The 23,623-nt window shown below is 46.1% G+C and overlaps 1 protein-coding gene across 1 annotated transcript in view; it reads left to right on the top strand.

Moving 5' to 3' along the window:
• Gatb (glutamyl-tRNA amidotransferase subunit B) overlaps positions 1 to 23,623 on the top strand; it is a 72,391-nt gene that overhangs the window by 37,537 nt on the left and 11,231 nt on the right. Inside the window, exons 7-10 of the mRNA XM_032898152.1 lie at positions 3,536 to 3,620; positions 5,475 to 5,519; positions 7,187 to 7,376; positions 17,809 to 17,942. Coding sequence (XP_032754043.1) covers positions 3,536 to 3,620; positions 5,475 to 5,519; positions 7,187 to 7,376; positions 17,809 to 17,942 — 454 coding nt within the window. The remainder of the gene's footprint in view (positions 1 to 3,535; positions 3,621 to 5,474; positions 5,520 to 7,186; positions 7,377 to 17,808; positions 17,943 to 23,623) is intronic.

The following is a 23,623-nucleotide window of genomic DNA, read 5'->3' as shown; positions in this document are numbered from 1 at the left end:
TTGTTCTCATCTGTGTAAACTCCTGTGTCCCAAGCTCGAAATGATAGTCAATCTTAGTAGAGATACTTAGAGGGATATATTTTTAGAGAAAATTAAAGTGGTTCAAGGGGTAACTCATGGGGCAGTGGGATAAGTGTAAGGAGCCTCTGAAAGGGACCCAGCCAGCTTTCTGAAGTCATCTGAGGGGTGAGAGGGGCTCGTGCTTGCAGCCTGGGCTTGTGAAGGAACTTCAGACAAGACTGACGTTTGCTTTCACCCTGGACATGTAGTGTTCAGGACTTCACTGATCTAAAAGGTGGTAACAGTGACCCAGCAACAGGCAGGCAGAGCTTACGACTTGTCTGCAATGGTGTACAGAGGAGTCCTAGGTATTTTTTAGTTGTCCCTAACTTTGTTGTGTAAGTGCCTTCTGGAGCAACAGTCAGAATTCTACCTGTATTCAAAAGCCTAGCAGAACCAAAACTTTGGCACCATGGGTTTAATTCTCCAAGGCTGCAATTTTCCCACAAGGTTTTTCCAAATCCTGTTGGACCTTTTAGCCATCATCTCACATCAGTCAGGGAGAACACTTAGGTGACAGGAGGAATATAAATGGACCAGTCTGCTACCTCTTAGCAGCTTAGATTAAAGGGTTGAGCTTTGAGCAAGGATGAGGGGTGGGAAGTTGGGGAATGCTTACTTTCTCAAAGGAGCTTAACAGTTGCACTTTGATTATGTTTGGCTGTGTTGATCGGAAAATAAAATGAAAATGCTGTATTCCCCTTCAAAAGTGTTCATACATTTTTACCCATATTTTATGTAAAATTTTGGAGGGTTTTAGCAGGCTCATCTGCTGGTTGTCACAGGATCAGGAACCTAATGGCCACAATTCTAGATCTGTGATCCCTAGACCTACACAGTAGCCCCAGCCCTTCTGCCACAGTGTATACAGTCTGTACTAGGTTGTTAATCTCTCCGAATTGAGGTATCTGAAAAAGGAGAGAAGAGGGAAGAGACAAGCTTCTTTTTTTTTTATTTATTTTTTTTTATTAACTTGAGTATTTCTTATGTACATTTGGCAAACATCCCCTTCCCTCCCCCCCCCTTCCTTATGGGTGTTTCCCCCCCCCCCCCCCCCCCCTTTCCCCCCCCCCCCCCCGTTCCACTTCCCTGGGGGGTCAGTCTTAGCAGGACCCAGGGCTTCTCCTTCCACTGGTGCTCTTACTAGGATATTCATTGCTACCTATGAGGTCAGAGTCCAGGGTCAGTCTATGTATAGTCTTTAGGTAGTGGCTTAGTCCCTGGAAGCTCTGGTTGCTTGGCATTGTTGTACATATGGAGTCTCAAGCCCCTTCAAGCTCTTCCAGTTCATTCTCTGATTCCTTCAACAGGGGGTCCCGTTCTCAGTTCAGTGGTTTGCTGCTGGCAAGCCTCTGTATTTGCTGTATTCTGGCTGTGTCTCTCAGGTTGATCTACATCCGGCTCCTGTCAGTCTGCACTTCTTTTGCTTCATCCATCTTGTCTAATTGGGTGGCTCTATATGTATGGGCCACATGTGGGGCAGGCTCTGAATGGGTGTTCCTTCAGTCTCTGTTTTAATCTTTGCCTCTCTCTTCCCTGCCAAGGGTATTCTTGTTCCCCTTTTAAAGAAGGAGTGAAGCATTCACATTTTGATCATCCGTCTTGAGTTTCATTTGTTCTAGGCCACTAGGGTAATTCAAGCATTTGGGCTAATAGCCACTTATCAGTGAGTGCATACCATGTATGTCTTTCTGTGATTGGGTTAGCTTCAGAATGGTTCCAACCATTTGCCTTTAATTTCATAAAGTCGTTGTTTTTGATAGCTGAGTAATATTCCAAGATGTACCACATTTTCTGTATCCATTCCTCTGTTGAAGGGCATCTGGGTTCTTTCCAGGATGAACATAGTGGACACGGTGTCTTTTTTATATGTTGGGGCATCTTTGGGTATATGCCCAAGAGGTATAGCTGATCCTCAGGCAGTTCAATGTCCAATTTTCTGAGAAACCTCCAGACTGATTTCCAGAATGGTTGTACCAGTCTGCAATCCCACCAACAATGGAGGAGTGTTCCTCTTTCTCCGCATCCTCGCCAGCATTTGCTGTCACCTGAGTTTTTGATCTTAGCCATTCTCACTGGTGTGAGGTGAAATCTCAGGGTTGTTTTGATTTGCATTTCCCTGATGACTAAAGATGTTGAACATTTCTTTAGGTGTTTCTCAGCCATTCGGCATTCCTCAGCTGTGAATTCTTTGTTTAGCTCTGAACCCCATTTTTAATAGGGTTATTTGTCTCCCCTTGGTCTAACTTCTTGAGTTCTTTGTATATTTTGGATATAAGGCCTCTATCTGTTGTAGGATTGGTAAAGATCTTTTCCCAATCTGTTGGTTGCCGTTTTGTCACCACAGTGTCCTTTGCCTTACAGAAGCTTTGTAGTTTTATGAGATCCCATTTTACCGATTCTTGATCTTAGAGCATAAGCCATTGGTGTTTTGTTCAGGAAATTTTTCCAGTGCCCATGTGTTCCAGATGCTTCCCTAGTTTTTCTTCTATTAGTTTGAGTGTGTCTGGTTTGATGTGGAGGTCCTTGATCCACTTGGACTTAAGCTTTGTACAGGGTGATAAGCATGGATCGATCTGCATTCTTCTACATGTTGACCTCCAGTTGAACCAGCACCATTTGCTGAAAATGCTATCTTTTTTTCCATTGGATGGATTTGGCTCCTTTGTCAAAAATCAAGTGACCATAGGTGTGTGGGTTCATTTCTGGTCTTCAATTCTATTCCATTGGTCTATCTGTCTGTCTCTGTACCAATACCATGCAGTTTTTATCACAATTGCTCTGTAATACTGCTTGAGTTCAGGATAGCGATTCCCAGAAGTCCTTTTATTGTTGAGCATAGTTTTAGCTATCCTGGGTTTTTGTTATTCAGATGAATTTGCAAATTGTTCTGTCTAACTCTTTGAAGAATTGGATTGGTATTTTGATGGGGACATTGAATCTGTAGAGCTTTTTGGTAAAATGGCCATTTTACTATATTAATCCTGCCAATCCATGAGCATGGGAGATCTTTCCACCTTCTGAGGTCTTCTTCAATTTCTTTCTTCAGTGTCTTGAAGTTCTTATTGTACAGATCTTTTTACTTGCTTGGTTAAAGTCACACAACCGAGGTACTTTATATTATTTGGGTCTATTATGAAGGGTGTGTTTCCCCTAATTTCTTTCTCGCTTGTTTCTCTTTTGTGTAGAGAGGAAATTGATTTATTTGAGTTAATTTTATACCCAGCCACTTTGCTGAAGTTGTTTATCAGCTTTAGTAGTTCTCTGAAAATGGAACTTTTGGCATCACTTAAATATACTATCATATCATCTGCAAATAGTGATATTTTGCCCTTCCCAATAGTGAAAAGAAAATGCAGCCTGCACAAGAATGACCTTGATTGTTTTTTAACTTAACGATTGAAAATGGTTTCTACTTATTGCCTGTGTGGATTAAAGATACTCAAAATATGCTAACTTGCTATGTTTTTCGTAGACTATGAAATTCAGAGGCAAATCACCGAACTTGAAAATGGAGGTGAAATTCTGAATGAAACTCGTTCATTTGATTATAAGCGGGGGTGAGTTTGTATTGATAAGCCTGTTGGCCACAGCTCAGTGATTGGGGCTCAGCCATGGACCATGTGACAAAGGTTCTTAGCTTGTCTGTAGCCATGAGAGAAGAGACCACTGCATCCCACTGCACCCCACAGAATGAGCATGGTCTGCTGGGGTCTGAGTCAGCTGATGCAGACTTACACAGAAGTGCTTGCTCTCAGGTCCAAGGCTCTCCTGGATTTCAGCTTGCCTGCTTTGTGGCAAGAAACTTCATTCTCTTAAATACTGTGTAAGACTTCTTACAGCCCAAGCTTGATGTAGAAAAGAGCTAAGAGCTGAGGCAGAATACTGTACCAGTTACCTTCCTATTGCATTGATAAGACTCTATGATGAAAAGCAGCCTACAGAATGTTTACTTCAGCTGTGATTCCAGAGTCAGCGTCTGTAAGGCAAGGGAGCCATAGCAGCAAGTGGGTGGAGCTGGGAAGGAAACTGGAGATCAGATCTTCAACCACAAACACAAAGCAAAGAGAGCGAAGTGGAAGTGCGGCAAAGCTATGCACTCAGAAAACCCACGCCCAGTGACATCCTCCAAACAGCACTGCCGGCTGGGGACCAAGTGTTCAAATACCAGAGACTCAGCACATTTCTTGTTCAAACCACATCAGATATGTTGTTTTGGTTTTGTTTTGCTGCTTTTTTTTTTTTAAACAAAATTGTCTGAGCATTCTTTCCTTTGTTACTGTTTATATTTATGTAAATACCTCCTGTTGAAATCTGAAAAGTTTGAATTTGCTTGTCCTTGATTGAGACAACCCTATGCTAGTCAGCTGTTAAACTATAACAAATATTTGAGCTATTCAACTTACAAAGAGAAAAGGTTAATTTTGGTTCACAGTTTCAAAGATTTCAGTCTGTAATTGATTTGGCCTATAGTGGCACATCATATCCCAGACACACGCCGAGCCACACTGCTTACTTCATTGTCAATATGCTGCCCAGTCTTGATTATTAAGTTAATTAATGAAGCATACCTCTTGGTATGTCTGATGGCATTTCCAGAAACCATGAGACCCTAGTTTAATGAATGATTAATCCCTTTGTGGAGTCCTAGAATGGCATTATTAGAGGTGAGGCCTGGTAAAAGGACTAGGTCCCTGGGGGCATGTAAAGTGGAAAAGCTAAGGGTTCTTTGGAGACTCAGTTGTGTTGGATGGAGTTTTTCTGGGGCAGACACATGCAGGAATGTTTCACTGAAGCAGACATGTCCTTGGGTGAATATCGTACTCTGTCTGTTTCTGTATTTCTGTTTCTTTGTTTGCTGTGCCATACTTTCCCACATGGTGGACTAATACTTCTGAAACTACAAACTAAAATAAATAGTGATTTTCCTCTTAAGCCATTTCTACCAGGTGTTTAGTAAGAGTGAAGAAAGTAACATACTAGGAAACAAAAGACAGAGGGAGGTACCAGGGTTCCACAGACTCCTTTGAGGGCTTATTCTAATGACCCAAAGGCCTTCCACTGGGCCCTCTAACACTTTTTAACGTTTCTCCTGTTAACTTTTTTTTTTTTTTTTTTTTTATAAATTTCTTTTTTTTTAAATTTATTTATTTATTTTGTGGATGAAACACTTTAGCAGAAGAGGGCATCAGATCCCATTACAGATGGCTGTGAGCCAATGTGGTTGCTGGGATTTGAACTCCCTCTGGAAGAGCAGCTCTTAACCACTGAGCCATCTCCAGCCTCCCCTAGGACCAAACCTCTGGCCTTTGGAAGAAGTGCTTTGCTCCAGCCCACAGTAAGGCCCCTCTCTGCATGGTCTAGCCAGGCCCCATGCAGTGTTTGTTTAATGCTGTCTTCTCTGACTGTTGCAGGTGCACCGTGCCAATGAGAGACAAAGAAGGAAAACAAGACTACAGGTGATGCAGAGCACCAGCATGTACCTGAGGGAAAGTCAGCATAATGATGCTGGCGGATTTTGGAAATCACTTGTTGTCATTACATGATGGGAATCAGGATTTCTTATGTTATATGTAAACTAGGAGAAGTGATATTTTCCTGACTTGTTAGCTATAGAGCCTTGTTTTATAGGACGGTGACTGGAAGGAATCTGTTTGCAGGCTTGTGTATTAAAGATGGTCTTGTCCAACCAAGAGGGTGGCAAGCTAGGGTGGGCCAAGGCTCAGTTCAGCAATAGATCCTGTACTGCATTGAAATCCTTTGGGCTGATGTAAAAAGAGATCAGTCTGTCTTTGGAGGGCCCCTTGCATCCAATGAGATGCAAGAGAAGCAAATCAGGGGCCACTAGTTCATCAGGAGAGCACTCATTATCATGGAGGAGGTTCTGGGTTCTGTTCCTAGACCAGGAGGGCTGTTGTGTAGCAGAAGGTGTTCCCATCACACATAACAAGGATAGGCTTAATATAAATTGACCTTTTACTTTTCTCATAGAGTTCAGCAGATTACAAAGATTTAAGCGTTAGCAGTAGAGTTGTTGAATTCACCTTCCTTTGTGAAGTATGATGTATCTTCATTGCCATACCCCTGCCATACGCCTGTAAAAGGCAGGGACATTGTGTTATAGTGGCCGTCGAGGTTCAGGCTGTTCCACAGACATCATTATTCTCCCATGCTGCCACTCCCTGTAATTTCTTACTGAGCAGGCCCTGGCTTCTGCTCGAGCCCCCGTGTTAGATGGCAGTGGGTCTCAAGGAGCCTCCCTTTGGGTTCAGAGGACAACTGGCCCTGTCTGAGACTTGGTATCATGTTTAGGAATGACTGGCACCTCTAATCTAGTTCTCCCTGCATTTGATGAGTACTACCCTGTTTTTACATAATGGCTCTCGTGGGCAGAGGGAGCACAATGCTGGTACAGATCGGAGGGATATTTTTCTTTGATACAATTAGTGCAGCACTACAACCCATCTGATTATGAGCAGCTGTGTTTTAGAGCAGCACTGAATGGGAAGTGTTGTTAGAAGTGGTCTATGTACTTCCTCCCAGTCCTCCACCACTCATGTTATGTCCTTTACTGCAGTACCACAGTGGACCAATACTGCTGCTTATGTTTTCATTGAAATCCATAGTTCACACTGGGATTCCTCACTCACTGCTGTCTGTTCTGAGTATTTGTTTGTCCAGTGTCCTGAACTGACTGTTATATACAGGTTCACTGCCTCCCTGCTAGCTTCTACATTTCATTAAGGCAACGTCCATTCTGCTTCCTGCTTTTCAAGAAGGGAAGAGCCCTGTCCTTTCTTCCCCTTTGACTTTTCATTTACTGTAGAATATTGCTAAAATAGAAATTTTAAAGTAGCAGAAAGTCATCTTACTCCTCACAAGTAATTATTCTCTGGTTCATCGGCTTCCAGTCCCTCTGACACTTTCCTCACTAGTATAGACCAGGATGCCTCAGTACCATGCTACTCTTTCTCCCATCTTCATTCTGTAACATTGAAGAACGTGTTTGCTGTGGTCTTTCACTGGGCAATATGACTTTTACCTAGCACAAAAGCATTCCTGTTAGAGTTGTGGTTCTGTTCAGTCCAGACACCCAGAGTCAGATCCATCTGTTCTCTTTGTTTAGGTTTATGCCGGAGCCTAACCTGCCCCCCTTAGTGCTCTACGATGACACATCTGTGCCACCAGGTGCAGACCCTCAGCAGGTGATCAGTATTGACCGGCTGAGGGACATGCTCCCAGAGCTCCCCAGTGCAACCAGAGAAAGGCTTGTCCAGCAGTATGGGATGCTGCCGGAGCACAGCTTTGCCTTACTGGTAAGTGTCCATTGATCGGAAGTTAGCCATGCACTGTCGGGTGCATTTCTCCACTCCTCCTGCACACTCCTCTGAGAAGGGTAAGGCACTGCGCTTTACTTGCTGCCCTTGACCGTATTTGCTCCCTGCTCCCCAGCACAGCACAGAAGCAAGCAGACCCTCCTGGCTGCCCGTAGGCCACGGAGCCTTGAGAGGAAGCAGAGGTTATGGATGAATGTGTTCCCATGTGTCTTCAGGACAGACAAACAAGCAGCGACCCTCCCCCAAAAACAGTGTGTGGGGTTTCTAGATATTTTAATAGTCTTGAGCCAAGATGAGGTGGTGCTTTTCCCAAGCCAGAAAACATTTATCCTGTATAAAATGCTGCAAACTTATTAAAGAGCCTCACCCTGTGAGGTTTGGGGGTGCCTCTTTTGGGCTACTAGACAGTCTGATGCCCTTGAGGTAGTTTGGGGATTTTCCATCCTTTTTGGATAGCCAACCTATCAGAGGGGTTATGACCCCCAGGTTGAGAACCACTGCTCTAGCCTGATTTCCAGAAAGAATCCATTAAATATGACATTAAGAAATCTTATTGTAGATTAGCCTTTCTCCATAAGAAAGGAGAAAGGACCTCCTAAAATCTTAAACACACAGCTATTTCACTCTCTTGAAAACAACTCTTGAGATTGCCACTCTTGGCCCCTGGAATGTGTCTGCCTCACTTTGCTGAATAAACTCTGAGGTGTCTGTGCCCCGGTCTTCTCTGGGTCCAGCTGCAGCAGGCCTTGAACGAGTGCTGTCAAGGACAATACCAAATGAGTGAATCTGTTTAAATAGTTTTTGGACCTGTTGAGGGAAAATTAATTCTCCAAGATAGCAGGCATTGTGTGGGAGAGGTGGGGCAAAATTGTTCATCCCCTTCATAGTGTTTATGTGTGTCCCTGACACTTTGGCTGATCAGCTCTCAGGGAGGTTGCAGTAGATGAACCACGTGTAGGAGTCGAGGAGAGTTGGACATACCAAGAAGGAGATGGTTGGGGTTTGTTTTTTTTTTTTTTGTTTTTTTTTTTTTTTACATTTTTAAGATTTGTTTTCTTTACTACCTTTAAGACATAATATTTATATGTGGAAGATAATGTATTGGGTGACTGAAAAAAATAAAAGGGCTTGTCCTTGACATTTCCAGGATGGATGAGAATACAAGACTGGGACAGACAGAGAATGATTCAGACAAATTGTTTCTCGAAATTAGGCAGCCTGAGCCCTTTATGACTCCATAATCGTTGGAAGCTGAGTTACTCATATCATTCCCGAAAATGATACGTTCATGTTTCCTGCCTTCATCAGAAGCACAGCAGATTGCTGAGAAGGGCAGATGCAGAAATCTAATGAACCATCTTTCAATTTAAAGTGTGCCCAGGAGTATTCATTAAATAAATGGCTGTGGTAGAGGTGTGCTCTCAGGGCTCCCACGCCAGCCCAGGGCCTTTAGACTTCTTATTTAATTAAGGAGTGTGTGTGTATCACCCCACCACCCCCGACACACACACACACACACACACACACACACCCTCCATAGGAAAAAACCTTCAGAATTTAACTCATTTTTAATTTATCTTGCCATTTTCCTACGTAGTAAACACTGAATTATGTTTCATTAGTGTTATCTTTGATGTTTATAGAAGTCTTACTAATACCCCTTAGCAGGTACTGTCTTATCAAGCACATGGTAGGTCTTCATTTTCTGGACAGACAGATGGCTGCATAAATAGGATACCATTGCATTGAACATAACAATCCTTAGAATAGTAGTGTTCCTGGAGTAGTACACACCCTGGAGATCAGATAGATACCTAGGCCGCCCTTGGTAACCCAGCAGTGTCATGAGCTGTGCACACATCACTGGACCCTTGCTGAAAAGGCTCAGGTGGTTGTGCCAGCCATGTTCTGTCTCAACTCACTTGGTCTCAGACTCTTATGTTCGTGCTTTGTTTTATTAGCAGAATATTCTGAGTCTGGGCTTTCTCTCCTAGACTGTCCTAAGAGTCCCTTTTCAAAGGAAACCTGTATACTGATTTTCTTTACCCACATTCAGATCTTGCCCTGCTGAAGACTTCAAGTTGCTAAGCTAACCTTGTTCCCCTATCTTAATCAATTTGCTGTACTTTCTAATCTCATGTGTAAAGATTGATGTAGAAATGCAGAGCCGAAGGCTGGGGATTAGGGTTATGGAAAAGCGGAGACTCTGGTAGTAGAGAAGACCTTCTGTGAGTCATGGGTGCTGGGAGAACTGTTCCAATTATTAGTTACATGAATGTACGCTTTCTTTTTTAAGCAAAATCATTCTAGTCTGATTTTCATGGGAACATTGCTTCCTATCTTGAGTGTCTCCTTTCAGTCAGGGAACATAATGGTAGCCATTTGCCTATGCAACTTATCTAAAGGCAGCTTGTTACAGCCCCGAGGCAGGTAGCGTGGCCTCCTGTCACGGGTGAGGAAGTGTGAGCTTTTGCTTAAGGAGCGTTCATACTCACATTGGGCCATGCTTTATGTTTCTGGTTCCACTGCCTGCTTGCACACACAGTGCGCTGCCATGCCAGGCGGAGATAGTGTTTCCAAGTAATGGCTGGCCTTGATGGCCTTTGTTTCACTAGTGGAGGAAGTTGAGCTTTTGCTTTTGCTAAAACTTAATGCTTTATACAGTCCATGATTGTTTTATGAAGTTCAATCAGAAAGTACAAGTTTATTGAAAACTTTTAGCCACTCTTGTTGGTTTCGAAGATACCAGACTTTCCTATAAATAAACATAAAATGTTGCCTACTCCATTTTGTGAGAATCAGACAAGTGTAGTGAAAATTGAACAGCACAAGTCATGCCAGTTTCCCAAGTGGAAAATTTAGAAGGTAGCATGAGCTGTCTTCTGCATCTCCGTCTATCTTGTTTCTTAAACTTCGTGCTGGGGGGACTTGGGTCCTTTGGTCTGGGTCATTGAGACTCGCTAGGGCACTTGGTAGGGCTTGTGGGGTTGCCTGAGGCCCTGGTTATGGGGCAGCTGGCTGTGGATGTGACAACCAACAAGAGATGGCTGCCGACTCATGGCTGTGGTAAGGGAGCAGCAAGTGCAACTGGTCTAGGTCAGGGGCTTGTGAGGGCTGCTTCATCTGCTGTGTCCTGTCCCAGTGTACAGACTTCACCTGGGCCTCTTACTCGGCACACTCTGTGTGGTCCCACCCAACCAAGGCCCTCACTGATGCAGGCCGTCAGAGCTCCCCACTTCCCAGCTGGAGGAGGAGAGGATGACTCACACCCCAAAGATGGTGCTGTACAGCAGAATCTTCCTTGAATCTGAAGATTCCAAGTGAACTAGTCGAAGTCTGCTTCCAGGGAAAGGAACATTAGGAAGGCGGCATACAAATATGGCTCAGTGATTGCCAGGCTAAGCAGAAATGTATAAAAATCCAGCCTGACCTCCATGAATCTGTAGAAAAACAAGGTATCACCCCCACCTACCCTCTAGTCAGTAACCTGCACTGCTACCCTTTGGTGAGACAGGCTCTGTATTCAGCCTCCAGACTTGTCGCCTCATGTGGACAGCTTCATTTTCTCCATGGAAAGTAATAATCCTTTGATTCTGACATCATAGAAAAGGTTAAGATGTCTCCCAAGGACAAAAAAACCAAAGTATCAGTTGGTTGTTAAATGAACTGTTTTTAAAGCTTTGCTTTGGTCTCATGTAAGTTAGAAAGAGCCTGGTTTGCTTTGTGGATGAAATGCCCATAAAGCAGTCCCCATGCCAGATTTCTGTATGTCCTACATGCAGTTTTCTTTAAAGCTAACAGTCTGCTCTCATATCTGAAACCATATTGACTGCTTTTAGCCTCTCCATGCTCTCATGGTGCAAAATCGTCATCTCTTAACTACTGCTTAAAAATCACCCACGTGGTCAACATGGTAGCATCACATTTCAGCTCCACGCAATTCATATTATAAATTGCATCTGGGATAGCCAGCCTAAGGGTGCTTTGTAATTAATCCATGCTCTGGGGGGAAAAATTACCAAAGTTTTCTTCTTATAAAGTAGACCAGAAACTCTATTGCAAAAACACAGCTTCACTCCTCTCAGAAGGAAGTAACAAGGGGACCTCTGAGAGAGGATGTTGTGGGCTCCAGGGCATTTGACCCCTTGTGTTTGCCTGTTGATGTGAAAGTTCAAGGAGTGGGGAAGTCCACCCTGACAGTTCAGGGACCCTGAGAGAGAGGCCTATGTCTCCATCCCATTCTCACACCTGAGTTCCTGCTGTAGAGTAATATATCAGGACATACAAAAGGTTTTATGTCAGGCTTCAAACAAGCAAAGCTTGGGGGCATGTGCATCCACACTGCTCTACCCTGCCTTTACGCTCCAAGGCACCTTTACGCTGCCGCGCAGAGCCCTACTGAGCGGCTGGTTCTCTTGGGTTGGATGAGTTGACGTGTCTGTAGCCAGAACTGATCTCTTGGCAGCATACTGTGGGCTCCATTCTTGCAGCTGCAGGTCCTGCTGCCATTCTGCTGCCTACGTTTATTACCTTAATTATTTATATTTGATTATTCAAGGGAAATGTGTTCCTAACTGATGTTCAGCAAATCTCTCCCAGAATAAATATATCTCCAAGAACCAAAGTAAGTTTTCCATTAGTTTAAAGGCACTGTACAGAGAGCCTGTGCTTTTAGGATGTGAGTGCTTCTGGGCTTTGCTGGGGAGCACAGGTGAGGGACACTGTTGAGAGTGTTGCTCAGACTCAAAGCTCTCATACCCTGTGTGAGCAACCTAGGTAAGGATTGCCAGGACTGGGAGAGAGGATGGAACCGCAGTCTGTGCCTAGCAAGTCTGCAGAGTACACTCAGGGCCCATGCTGCTGATTTGGACCCTTACGCATTCGACTGACCAGTGGCCCAGGGTTCTCTGGCTTTCTTCTGTCTTCAAGGTGAGTCCTGTTCCCTAGGCCAGCCTCACACTGCCAGGTCTCTTGTTTTCCCACTCATAGGCTTTTACCAAAGATTGTCACCCCAGACACAAGCACGCTTGAATCGTAGAGCTGAGGCACCTACTGGGAAGGACTGGACCTTCCAGCCCCCGTTTTGCTGTACAGTCTCTACTTTCTGGCCCAAGAGCATTGCTGGTGCAGCCTATGTGCTTCATCTCCAACCTGGACACCTCGCATTTTCTTATTCTCAAGGCTGTGATGTACAAAGTTGTTGGATTTGAGTTTTGTTTTTCTCACTTTATAAGGATGACCAGAGCCACTGGTATAATGAAGGCACAGCATAGCCTCTGTGAGTGTACGGATGATGGTCTCCTTGAACATCTGCACAGATGTTCAGAGCCGTGCTCCTTACACCCTCGTCACCAGGGGCCACAAAGTGCCACATACTTGTTGCAGTAAATGTTTTAAAAATGGTGACCTTTGATCTCGTGCTAGCACCAGCACTCGTAGGGCCACATGGCACTGTGGGGCATCTTTATCAGTGTTCCACACTGCCCCCAAGTACTCTCAGACCAGGCATTTCATGAGCCCTTCCAGCGTGGCACCTTGCCACACTGGTCCCTAGAGTTAGCTTCCCACCTGTAGTTTATCTCTGGTTAGCGTCTCTCCAGGCGGCTCTCTGCTAGCCACAAACTCTGGTTCCAGCCACCCAGTAAAGTCAGGCTCTAGAAGTCCAGCATGGGGCTGGCCTGTCGAAGCTCCCTGCCACGGACTCTGCTCACATTACCAACAACCGTCCCCTGGTAGTTAAGGTGTAAACTCCCAACTACCCGGTGAAATCAGGACTCGATAAACTGTAATTTAACAATCAGATTTATGAGTAAATTCTCAATCCACAATACATCTACACAATAAACGCACAGCCAATTGATGGATATAAACCACCCAACTAGATAAGATAAATTTACCTATAGACATCCATCCCTTAAGAAATATACATAACTACCTAGAGCCATTTAAGACCACCCAGATCTGGGTCATCCTCCGTCTCCATCTTGATCTCCTTTTCCCTTCTCTTCTGCCTTACAAAAACTTTGTCCCCACCTTACTTTTTACTGTCCAATCATGGCCTTGACCTAACTTGTGCCAGTCCTCACCTGCATATAGACATCAACCTACAGTGACATGTTAGGTCCTAGATAGCTCATGTCCAGTGGGTGAGGGGCCTTCTGAGTCGTCACCGTGTCACATCAAATATGAGCTGCACAGGTAGGTATAAAGCTGTCACCTGACTTGCCTGCAGTAACTGAGTTTGCTTGATATACACACACTGATGAAGGAAAATGTCTCATCTTACCAGGAGGGACTTACAGACAGTGCGGCCTCAGAGCCTTCACGAACACATCGTTTCTCCAGTTGAGGGAGGAGGTGTCGCTGGAGAGAAGCACATGGTGCTTCTGCCCACCCACTGTCCTCTGGAGACCAGGGTAGCAGATGGCGGGTGTGCCACTGTCTCCCTTCCTGACCTGAGGATAGGTGTGTCATGCCCCGTGGCCTGGGAATGCCTTGGCAAAGGCAGATAGTAAACTAGCTACTTTCTCCTTCTAGTTTCTAAGGTAACTGATTGGGATAATCTCTGACATCAGGAACTTGTGAACAGCCGGCAGACACAAAGAATAGAGGTACTAGGAACTGTTCTGTGGACGAGGCTCACAGTGCCTCATTTTCCATCCCCAGAAAGGGAGCAGACCTGCTCACTTCCTCACAGACAGGGTCATGGAGCTGCAGGGCTCGGCTGCAGAGCTCGGCTGCTCTCTGGCTGGGTAACCTCTAGCCAGGAGTGCCTCAGTGCCCCACCTGCAGAAGCCCTGATCATGGGCTCCTAGGACTAACAGGAAGTATGAGTGAGGGAGCTTTTGTCATTAGCAGTGGCAGCCCTGTGCAGCCGTTGTGTACATCAAACAGGTGCAGTAGGTCTCACCAGTCTACATTCTCAAGGTTTGAGTTACAGTCAACCGTGGGCCAAACATGGCAAATGGGAGATTCCAGAAATAAAACGATTTATAAGTTAAAAAAAAAAAGAACTTCTATTATGATTTTTTCTGTTTTGTGGTTGTTAGTCTCTTACCGTGTCTAATTTATAAATTAAGCATCATGGGTAATGCGTCTGTACAGAACCCTGTCGGGTTTAGCAGTCTCTGGGCTTTCAGACATCCTGCTGGTCTTGGTCTGTGGTGAACTGCAGCACAGATGCCGTATTGAGTAAGTGCTCTTGAGAGCCCTTGGCCAGCCTTGAATTGCTATCCTGAGGCCCAAAGGTGGCCAAGGGCACTCCCTGTCACTTAAGCAGCTGTTGCTCAGCTAGTGGCTGCTGGGCTTTTTTCCTGAGTACCCCTGGGCAGCTGTATCAGGTCTCATTCCGCCAATAAATGCAGCCCAGCCTCGTTTCTGGACCAGAATCAAGATCACAGGTGACTTAGAACAAGACATAAAGCTGAGAAGTCTGCCCTCATCCTGTTTCATCTGGATGGTCCTCCCAACAGTGTAGGAGCATAGTAGGGCTCAATGCAGGGGTAAACTGATGCTTCTCCCAGAACAAGCAGTAAGGGCAAGGTCACTCTTCCGCTTTGCCTCTCAGCAGCACTGGTTAGCTGGCAAGTTCATTAGTAGTTAAGAGTTCCTATTTAGTGCCTAAGCAGCCAACTCAATATTGGCTCTGGATAATTGGATGCTTTGAGAAGTGAGATTTAAAGGGGGCAAAGGTGCCTTTCGGTTGAAGATTGCCTGGTAGCAAGCACAGGACAGGGTCTGTGGTCCTTGCTGCGTTAGACATCTCTGAAGCAGCACTTGGAGTCATGGCGCTGTGTGGCTGAGTTTTGGATAGACCAAGGCCTGTTGTTTGGGGGAAGATATAAAGTCCTAATGCAGTGGCCTTGCTACACCACTCTCAATAGCATTCTTATGTGAGAGAATTACCAGGCCACTGTTTTCCTCACAAAACCAAAGGGCTGAGCTGCCATACTCATCAGAGCCTCCAGAGATCTGTTCCAAGCTTATTACTGTTTGCCAATCTCATGGACCTAGGAAATTGTAAAAAGCAGCAGGGTGTGTGTGTGTGTGTGTGTGTGTGTGTGTGTGTGTGTGTGCGCGCGCGCGCACGCACGCACGCGCGCTTTCTTTTCTTACAAAGTGGACTCCTGCTCTGAAGAGCAGAGCAGAGCAGGCAGTCCCGTGTCGCTCTAACTGATGAGTCATTCTTTAGGCGGTGACAGCCTCACTCCCTGTAGCTCACTCTGTTACCATCACTAGTTTCAGATCATCTTTAAATTGTGCACTGAAACCCTGTATCCCCCAGTGAAGTAGCGTTCCAGCTCAGAGAGGCTTCATCACAGCACCGGCATGAGAAGACAAACAGAAATCTGACTCGCAGGGGTATCCATCCAATAATAAAACCACCCGAGGGTAAAGGAGAAGATATCTATCACGTCCCAGCCGCTCAGCCAAGCTGCCACGCTTTGGTGCAGTTTTTCTAGGTGGAATTTGGAAAACTTCCTTCCAAGCAGCAAGGTCTTCTCCTGACAGCTCATCCCACCAGGGGGCCAGCCTGTCTGAGTGAGAACAGGAAGGGTTCTACCTGCCCCGGGTGAACCACACAGCCCTTTCTTTCCTCCCCAGTGACTCATGAACCAGTGGAGAAGTTTGAAGACTTTCCAGACGCTAAGCAACACATCTTCAAGTTACCTGGGTTGCCTTTATCTGTAGTCAAGTTTGGGCTGCTGAGGTGGCCTTTGCCCTAGTTTAGCATGAGCAGAATAATTTCGGTGACTCAAAAGGAGATGCAAGCAATGATTGTGGGATTATTCAGTAGGCTTTCACCAGAGAATTCATCAGTTAAGACAGTGTAGATGCTTTTCGTTATAGAATGTCTATTGTAGCAGCTGTGCTTGGATGTACTTAGTAAAACTTCAACAGTAGCTAAAGTTTGAGTGCAATTTGTTAGTATGTCTCACTTCTTAGTATCTTGTTTTTCTGGAATGTTCTGGAATCTAGAATTTGCTTAATGAAAGATTCAAAGGGGAAAGGATTGCAAGTTTAGCTGAAGAGTGAACATAAGAATATTTCAAGAGTAATATTGTATAATTTGAATTTCAGTGGGTAAGGAAAATATGCTGCTTAAAGGTATGCTATGTGGAGACTAGAGAGATGGCTCAGTGGTTGAAAGTGCATTCTGCTCTTGCAGAAGACCTGAGGTCACTGCCCACAGCCACAACCCACAGCCCACATTGGAACAGCCACATGTAACTCCAGCTCCACAGAATACATTGCCTCTGGCCTCCCTGGACACCTGCACTTACAGGTACATACTGCTCCCCCACCACCCCATGCACACACACACACACACACACACACACACACACACACACACACACACACACGTAAACCTTTTAAACATACTGTTGGAGGTTTAAATCTCTGTTACAAATAGACATGTTTTTATTTTTCTTACATTAGTACTAGGACTAGCTCAGTCATTCTGAGTTGACGAGTAGCTACAGTATACAACTTGGTGAGTGTCTTGGCTGCTCTCATACATGATTGTGGCAATCCCTAGTACTTCAAGGTGAGCGTGGAACTACTACAGAGGATGAGTGCTCACATGTGATTTATTGTGGGCCCAGACCCCAGCACCATCCACTGGCTCTTACCAAGTCTTCTGTGGCTAGAACCTGCATGGCTATACTAACAGAACGAGCATGAGGAGCATGGCCCTACCTCATGCTGAAGGCCAGAGCAGGGCAAGCAGGAAAGCCCAGAGACAAGTCTACTCATTGGACCATCCAGTGACTAGCTCATGGAGCATGAGGAGAGGCGAGGCCACCACTCCAAGCTTGGCTCAGAAGTCAGAGGCTTCTCTGCCCACTGTGGAGCTAGTCTCACTGGGTCACACGTACTTCTTGCTTGGTTTGGGACAGTCTAGCACCATTGCCTGCCTCAGTACAATGTGAAGAATAGAGGTGGCTATGCCCCATTTGTTACCTCCTTTGCCAGTGGTCCCTAGGACGTCTGGGAGGGGACAGGATGGAAGAGAGAAAGGACATCAAAGTCAAGCCATGCAAGTCTACTTCACTACCTAGGACTTTGGCTGCCAGGGCCTGAGTGGCGGGCAAGTCTAGAAAACAGTAAATTCACAGTCCTCCGCACATGAAGCCAGGCACTCTGAAGTGTATGTGTACTCCCTTTAACATGTGCGTGTGTGGGCTTTGAGTGGCAGCAGAAGGATTTTTATGTTTGCTGAAAATGAACAGGCCGCTCTGGCGACAGCTCACTGTTTCAGAGACAAAGAGTAGCTGTTTTGTGGGGGCAGAAGGCAGTGCTTTCCAGGGGCCTTCCGAATGCGGGTCTTTCCGTTTAGGGAGGAGATGTATGTGTAGGTTCATACGTACGTATGCACACACACACATATACTTTTTTTTTTTAACAGAATGAAGTTGGCCTACTGGAGTTCTTCCAGAATGTGATAAAAGAAACTAGGGCAGAGCCAAAAAAGGTGACTAACTGGGTCCTGAACACTTTTCTGTGCTATTTAAAGCACCAGAATCTCGCAGTCAGTGAGAGGTGAGTGAGGTCTGGGGATTTCTTTCTTTCTGTATCATGAACTCTGTGTCCAGAGGCAATTGAAATAGGACAGGGTGGATTTTTTACTCTGCCTGTTCTCCCTCAGGGTCCCCTAACAAGACGACAAACATCCCTTTTGAGTTCCACATTCTAAAAATAGCGCCCAGCCCATCTGGAAATCCACTGTGCTCCGATCCCTGACAGTACACTGTGTCTGCACACTCTGCCAGGCCTTAGTAGCTTGAGGACGAACGAGACAAGGAATTGGCTCACTGGTGGCTTTTACAGCCCCATAAGACAACCACTGTTCTCAGTCTGATCCTGGTATGCTAGAGGCGTGCACATGGCACTGTAAAGCACAAAACTGAGGTCTGTGTGGGACCCAGGGACATCACCCGAGACTTTCCTTGGGAAATGACTTAAGACCCAAGGCCTGAAGAGCTTTGGGGTTGCTGAGTAAATGGGCATGTGGGTTACAAACATCTAGAAGTTCCATGATCAGACAAGCAGCCAGCCACACGAGCTCTGAAAACCCAAAGGCTCCAGTGTGCTGAGGTGGCAGGTGACAGGCTGGAGAAGCACAGGTCCACGCCAATTCCATACTGGAGGGCTATGGCGTGTATTAGTAGCTTGGACGCAAAGTATCCTGGAGGAGTCCTAATTTCCACAGTCCTAGAAGCTGAGAAGGGCAGCAGTCACGGTGCTGGCTGTCTTGTTACTTGCGGGACCTCAGATGGCTATGAGCTTGCTGTACCGTCACATGATGGGTGTTGGGGAGAGAGAGAACATTCTGGTGTCTTCTTACACAGTTCTAATCCCATCGTGAAGCCCGCCCTTGTGACTTTATCCAACCTCGGTCACTCGATGAAGAGTCTCTTCTCATACCGTCACATCACATGGCTACAGCTTCAGCACGTGCATTGTCAGCGTGTACAATTCAGTCCTTAGCAAAGTGAGAGAGCCGTCAGCCTGGCCAGTAGGGAGCATCTCACAGGCTGCAGGTCAGCAGTGCCCTTGACAGGCCTGTGCCTGCATAACAGTGGCCTGGCTGAAATGAGGTCTACCAAGAAGGGAAGTTTCCATTTCTCACTTGAGCACAAAGGTGAGATATATGGCTGTCTTTTGAGGTCTGGTCTGAGATGAAAGAAGAGTGAAGACCTAGGAAGGATGCTCTGAGTTGAGCTGCTGGTGAGACAGACACCAAGTCTAACCGGAATGCCTAGGGTGTCCATCGACAGTTCCCACTTGTTCAGTCTGCACACTCGTTAGACTCAGCCTTGCAGTAACCAGGGAAGAACAGCCCACAGGACAAACACAGGCACTTCTCTGAGAAAAGCCAGCCACAACAATGACACAGCAAAAAGGGGTCACAGAGGAAAAGACAGCACCTGACTAGCTGAGGACCAGTGGGGTTAGTAAGGCATTCACGGGCTAAAGTTGCTCCTGACCTAGGACACTCATGGAAATCTTGAGGTGAGACCTGGAGTCACATGGTGCTGTGGAGTTGATTGTGTGTGTGGCAGCTTGTGAATGTAGTGAAGAGTCCTTGGAAAGACGCTGGCCTGAGGTGGCTGAGGATGGATCCTGTGCCTCTCTCAGAAGCAGAACAAGAAGGAATAGAAGGACTACCTACCAGGTATCCCAGAACCCAAAGAAGAGGTACATGGCTGAAGATAAGAGTGAGGGTCTGGGAGACAGCTCATGTAGTACAGACAGGGGACATGAGTTCGGATCCTTAGCACCCATGTAAAAGAAGCTGGGTACAGTGGCCATGACTGTAATCCAAAGATGAGGATGGAGAAATAGCAGGATCTCTGAGCCCCATAGTCTAGTCAATCACTGAACCACGTGTCCCAGTGAGACCTTGTCTTAAAAAATAAGCCGCCGAGTCAGAGGACCTAACATGGACCCCTGGCTCGTACGTGCTCATCCGCACATGGGTGCACCTGTGTCTTACTCACTGTTGCCGTGAATGCACACTACACCAAGGCAACTTATAAAAGAAAACCTTTATTTGAGTCTGTGATCGTCATGGCGGGAAGCATGGCAGCACACAGGCATGGTGCTGGAGCAGTAGCTGACCGCTCACGTCTGATCTGCAAGGCAAAGAGTGAGTAGGACCAGGCCTGACCCAGACTTTTGAAACCTCAAAGCCCATACCCAGTGACACTTCCTTCAACAAGGCTACCTGCTACCAGTTCCTAAAAATCGTACTAACTGGGAACCAAACATTGAAATATGAACCTATGAGGTTCATTGTCATTCAACTACCACAACCTAAAAATATACACACACCCCAATGAGCAACTGGCTTAGTATGGAGAGTGGATGAGAGGGTTTCCATGGCAGCTAGGAAGATGGCAAGGCCCTGTTAAGGTCTCCATGGAAGGCCGGGGGTGTGACATTACCTCAGCACATCCCATTGCTGTGCCACAGTAGGGACTGTGGCTTCCCACTTCAACTCCCACGGCATTCTCTGCTTTTCTTTCTCATCCATTTCCCCCAGGTCTAAACTTGCCCTTCAGAAACTCCACACCTTACACCTGGGCCAGTAAGAGCCCAGAGTCAGGGGAAGGACGGAGAAAATGTGTGGTCAGGGGCAAGTGTCTAGAGGTCTGCTTGCTGACTAGACTCACCAGCCCACAAGTCCTTACATCACCCTGAGGACATTGTTGACGTAATCAGCCTGTGTGATAATCAATGTATATGTGACATGAATAAGAAAAAAATGAAGGAAGGACGGAAGACAGACAGATAAAAAGGCTGCTCAGGAAACCTCTAACTCACAGATCAGCACAAAGACGCCGAGTGGAGAGTCAGCATCCTTTGCTTTTCTGTCTTACCCTTTCCCCCATGTGTAACATTGCCCTTCAGAAACGCCACAGTTTACTGAAGTACTGTGGCTGGTGAGGGAACATGGGAGCCATTTGGGACAATGTGGAGGCGACACACCTGTACCTCAGCCTTGAAGCCTGGAAAGGGTCTTGGTGAGGGGAGGCCTGAGAGGTGACGGTGGGGATGGAAATGAACTATGTTTGCACACTGGGAGGAGCTGAAGCTCAGGACTCACTGGGTCACCAGTGTATGTACCCAGAACAGTAGAGCAGAGGTAGTGCAACTCCATCTAGCCAGAAGGTTTAGAGAAGGGCCCAGAAAGACAGGGGCATGTGTAGCATGTCCACAAGTAGAAATCTCTTGGCTTTGAAGTCATAGTCACCATGTCGTTTGTCATAGTTTGTGGAGCTCCTGAAGTTTTGTGGGGGAACTTTGGTATCTCAGATTCAGCTCTTCCAATGAGCAACTAGGGCAGCTGAGGCCATAAGAGATCAGATGACCTCCCTCAGGTGGTACAGCAAAGACCCTACTCCACTCGGTGTCTTTGTGCCGGTCAGTGAACCCTGCCTCTCCACTCGGCGTCTTTGTGCTGGTCTGTGAATTGGAGGTTTCCTGAGCAGCCTTTTTGGCCTATCTTCCTTCCTTCCCTTCCCTTCCTTTCCCTTCCCTTCCCTTCCCTTCCCTTCCCTTCCCTTCCCTTCCCTTCCCTTTCCTTTCCTTTCCTTTCATTTCCTCCCCTCCTCCCTCCCTCCCTACCTCCTTCCTTCCTTCCTTTTTTTCTTATTTATGTCACATATACATTGATTATCACACAGCCTGATTATGTCAACAATGTCCTCAGGGTGATATAAGGACTTGTGGGCTGGTGAGTCTAGTCAGCAAGCAGATCTCTAGACACTTGCCTCTGACCACACATTTTCTCCTGTCCTTCCCCTGACTCTGGGCTCTTACTGGCCCAAGTACAAGATGTTTACTGGATCTTTAGTAAGCTTTTGGAACAGCCTTTTTAACAGTTTCTGCCATAGTTGAAGGGAGTTAGCCAATTTAGTGAATGTGGACCTCTTGGTGTTTCCTCAGAAGGTTCTAAGCACTAGCATATAGCGTACTCCTCAAGTTATTTCCAATAAAAGTATACTTGGTCATTCTGAATCACATAAAGAGGAAGCCAGGGACCACACAGTTCAAAGGACTTTTAGCCAGATGAGTGCCTTATTTCGTTTCTATTGTTAAAACAGAGTAGGGACCATCTAAAGCAAAAAGAATTATTTTTGATCATAGTTCTGATCCAAGGTTGAATGCCTGTATCTGTTGATATATGGGCTTGCTGGCAGAATCCTAATGCCACATCAGACATTATCACTTGGTGAAACACAAGGAACATGAGGGAGACCAAGCTGGCTTTTTTAGATACCTACTCTCAAAGTAACCCAGTAAATCATCTATGAGGGAAGAGTCCTAATGACTTCAAGGTCCCTCTTGGTTGCTCTTTTAATACCTCATAGAGATTGCACCCTACTCACAAACCCTACTCACACAGTAACCACAGAATGTGCCAGCCTAACCACAGAGCTAACTGTAATGAATGAACCACTTTAGCCACCACGGCCAGTGTTCCTGAGACTGAGAAGGGGCCAGGCAGCAAAGCTAACTGCAGCCTGCTGTGACTCTGGGCAGCACTTTCTACTCCCCTTTTTTTTAAAGCTTCATATATTTTCTATGTGGCTTTTCCCAGAAGTTTTCCTGTTACAGAGCACACCATCTTGGTGAGCTTTTGACCTCTCTGGGAGCACATGAGTGAAGCAGGAAGAGGGAAGAGGAGTCGGAACAGCAGTGGCAGCCCTGGGCTTGCTACACTTGCCCTCTGTAGACTAAGGAAAGTCCGGGAGCCAAGGCATTGAGCAGTGAGCTGGAAGGGTAAGGAGGAAAGAAGCAGAACAGGATGCCAAGAACAGGAAAGACCCTAGAGGCTCCAGAGAAGGGCTCTTCTCGGGGCTGTGTTTGGAGTCTGGTGCATCCAGAGGGAAAGCAAGGTGCTCGGCAGCTAGTGAGGGTGTGGTTTTCCAGAGAAGAGTGTCTCTAGTGAGTAGGATATAATCCCAATGACATGTCCTCACAGATGGCCGTTAAGTAACAATTAAATGCAGGTTTATTTGTTCATTTATTTACTTGCAAAAGGTACCAAGCCAGTCAGAGCAAGTAGCTGCAGGATCAGTTGAGATGTTTCCCACTAGGGGCAATGTACAAGGGGGCAAAATGAATGTGGCAGGACAAGGGGACCAAGCATCCCAGGAAGATGGGGGAAGGTGATGGGTGCAGGGCATGCAGGAATAATCAGATGCAGTGGGAAAGGAGGAGAGTCTCTAGAAAGCACTGTCTCTCAGCTGCTGTTCTTAGGAAAGAGCTAAGGGCATGCCTGAGAAGGAAACCCTGGAGAAGAGTTGTTAGGAGTAGGGTACCACATGAGGCCCAGAAAATAAGAACAAAGGGTTAGTGAACGGTTCCTGCCCCTGGAGGCCCAGACCTCTGCATCTTTTCCCAGGGGCCTTTTGAGTCCTGCTTTAGCAGGAGAGAAGAGTCATATGGTGCCTAGGATAGTGGAGGGTTGAGAAGGGCTCCATTTCATGGGAGAATAGTATCAGAATGTCCACTGTTGGGATCCAGCTGGAGCTGGAGTTGTAATCCTCCCAGAGCTGTAAGGGACTGAATGAAACTGGAAGACTTGAAGATCCCTGCCCTCAGAATGATGGGGGGAGTACAGGAAACTTAACCTTGAGATGTCAGGCTTTTCTCTCATGGAGACACATTAGCTGTCCAGAATCTCAAGATTATCTGACAGTGGCAAATTA

Source organism: Rattus rattus, chromosome 3 (assembly GCF_011064425.1).
Source record: "Rattus rattus isolate New Zealand chromosome 3, Rrattus_CSIRO_v1, whole genome shotgun sequence".
Taxonomy (NCBI): domain Eukaryota; kingdom Metazoa; phylum Chordata; class Mammalia; order Rodentia; family Muridae; genus Rattus; species Rattus rattus.
The sequence above is the reverse complement of the archived record's forward strand: the minus strand, read 5'-3'. Positions and strand labels throughout refer to the sequence as shown.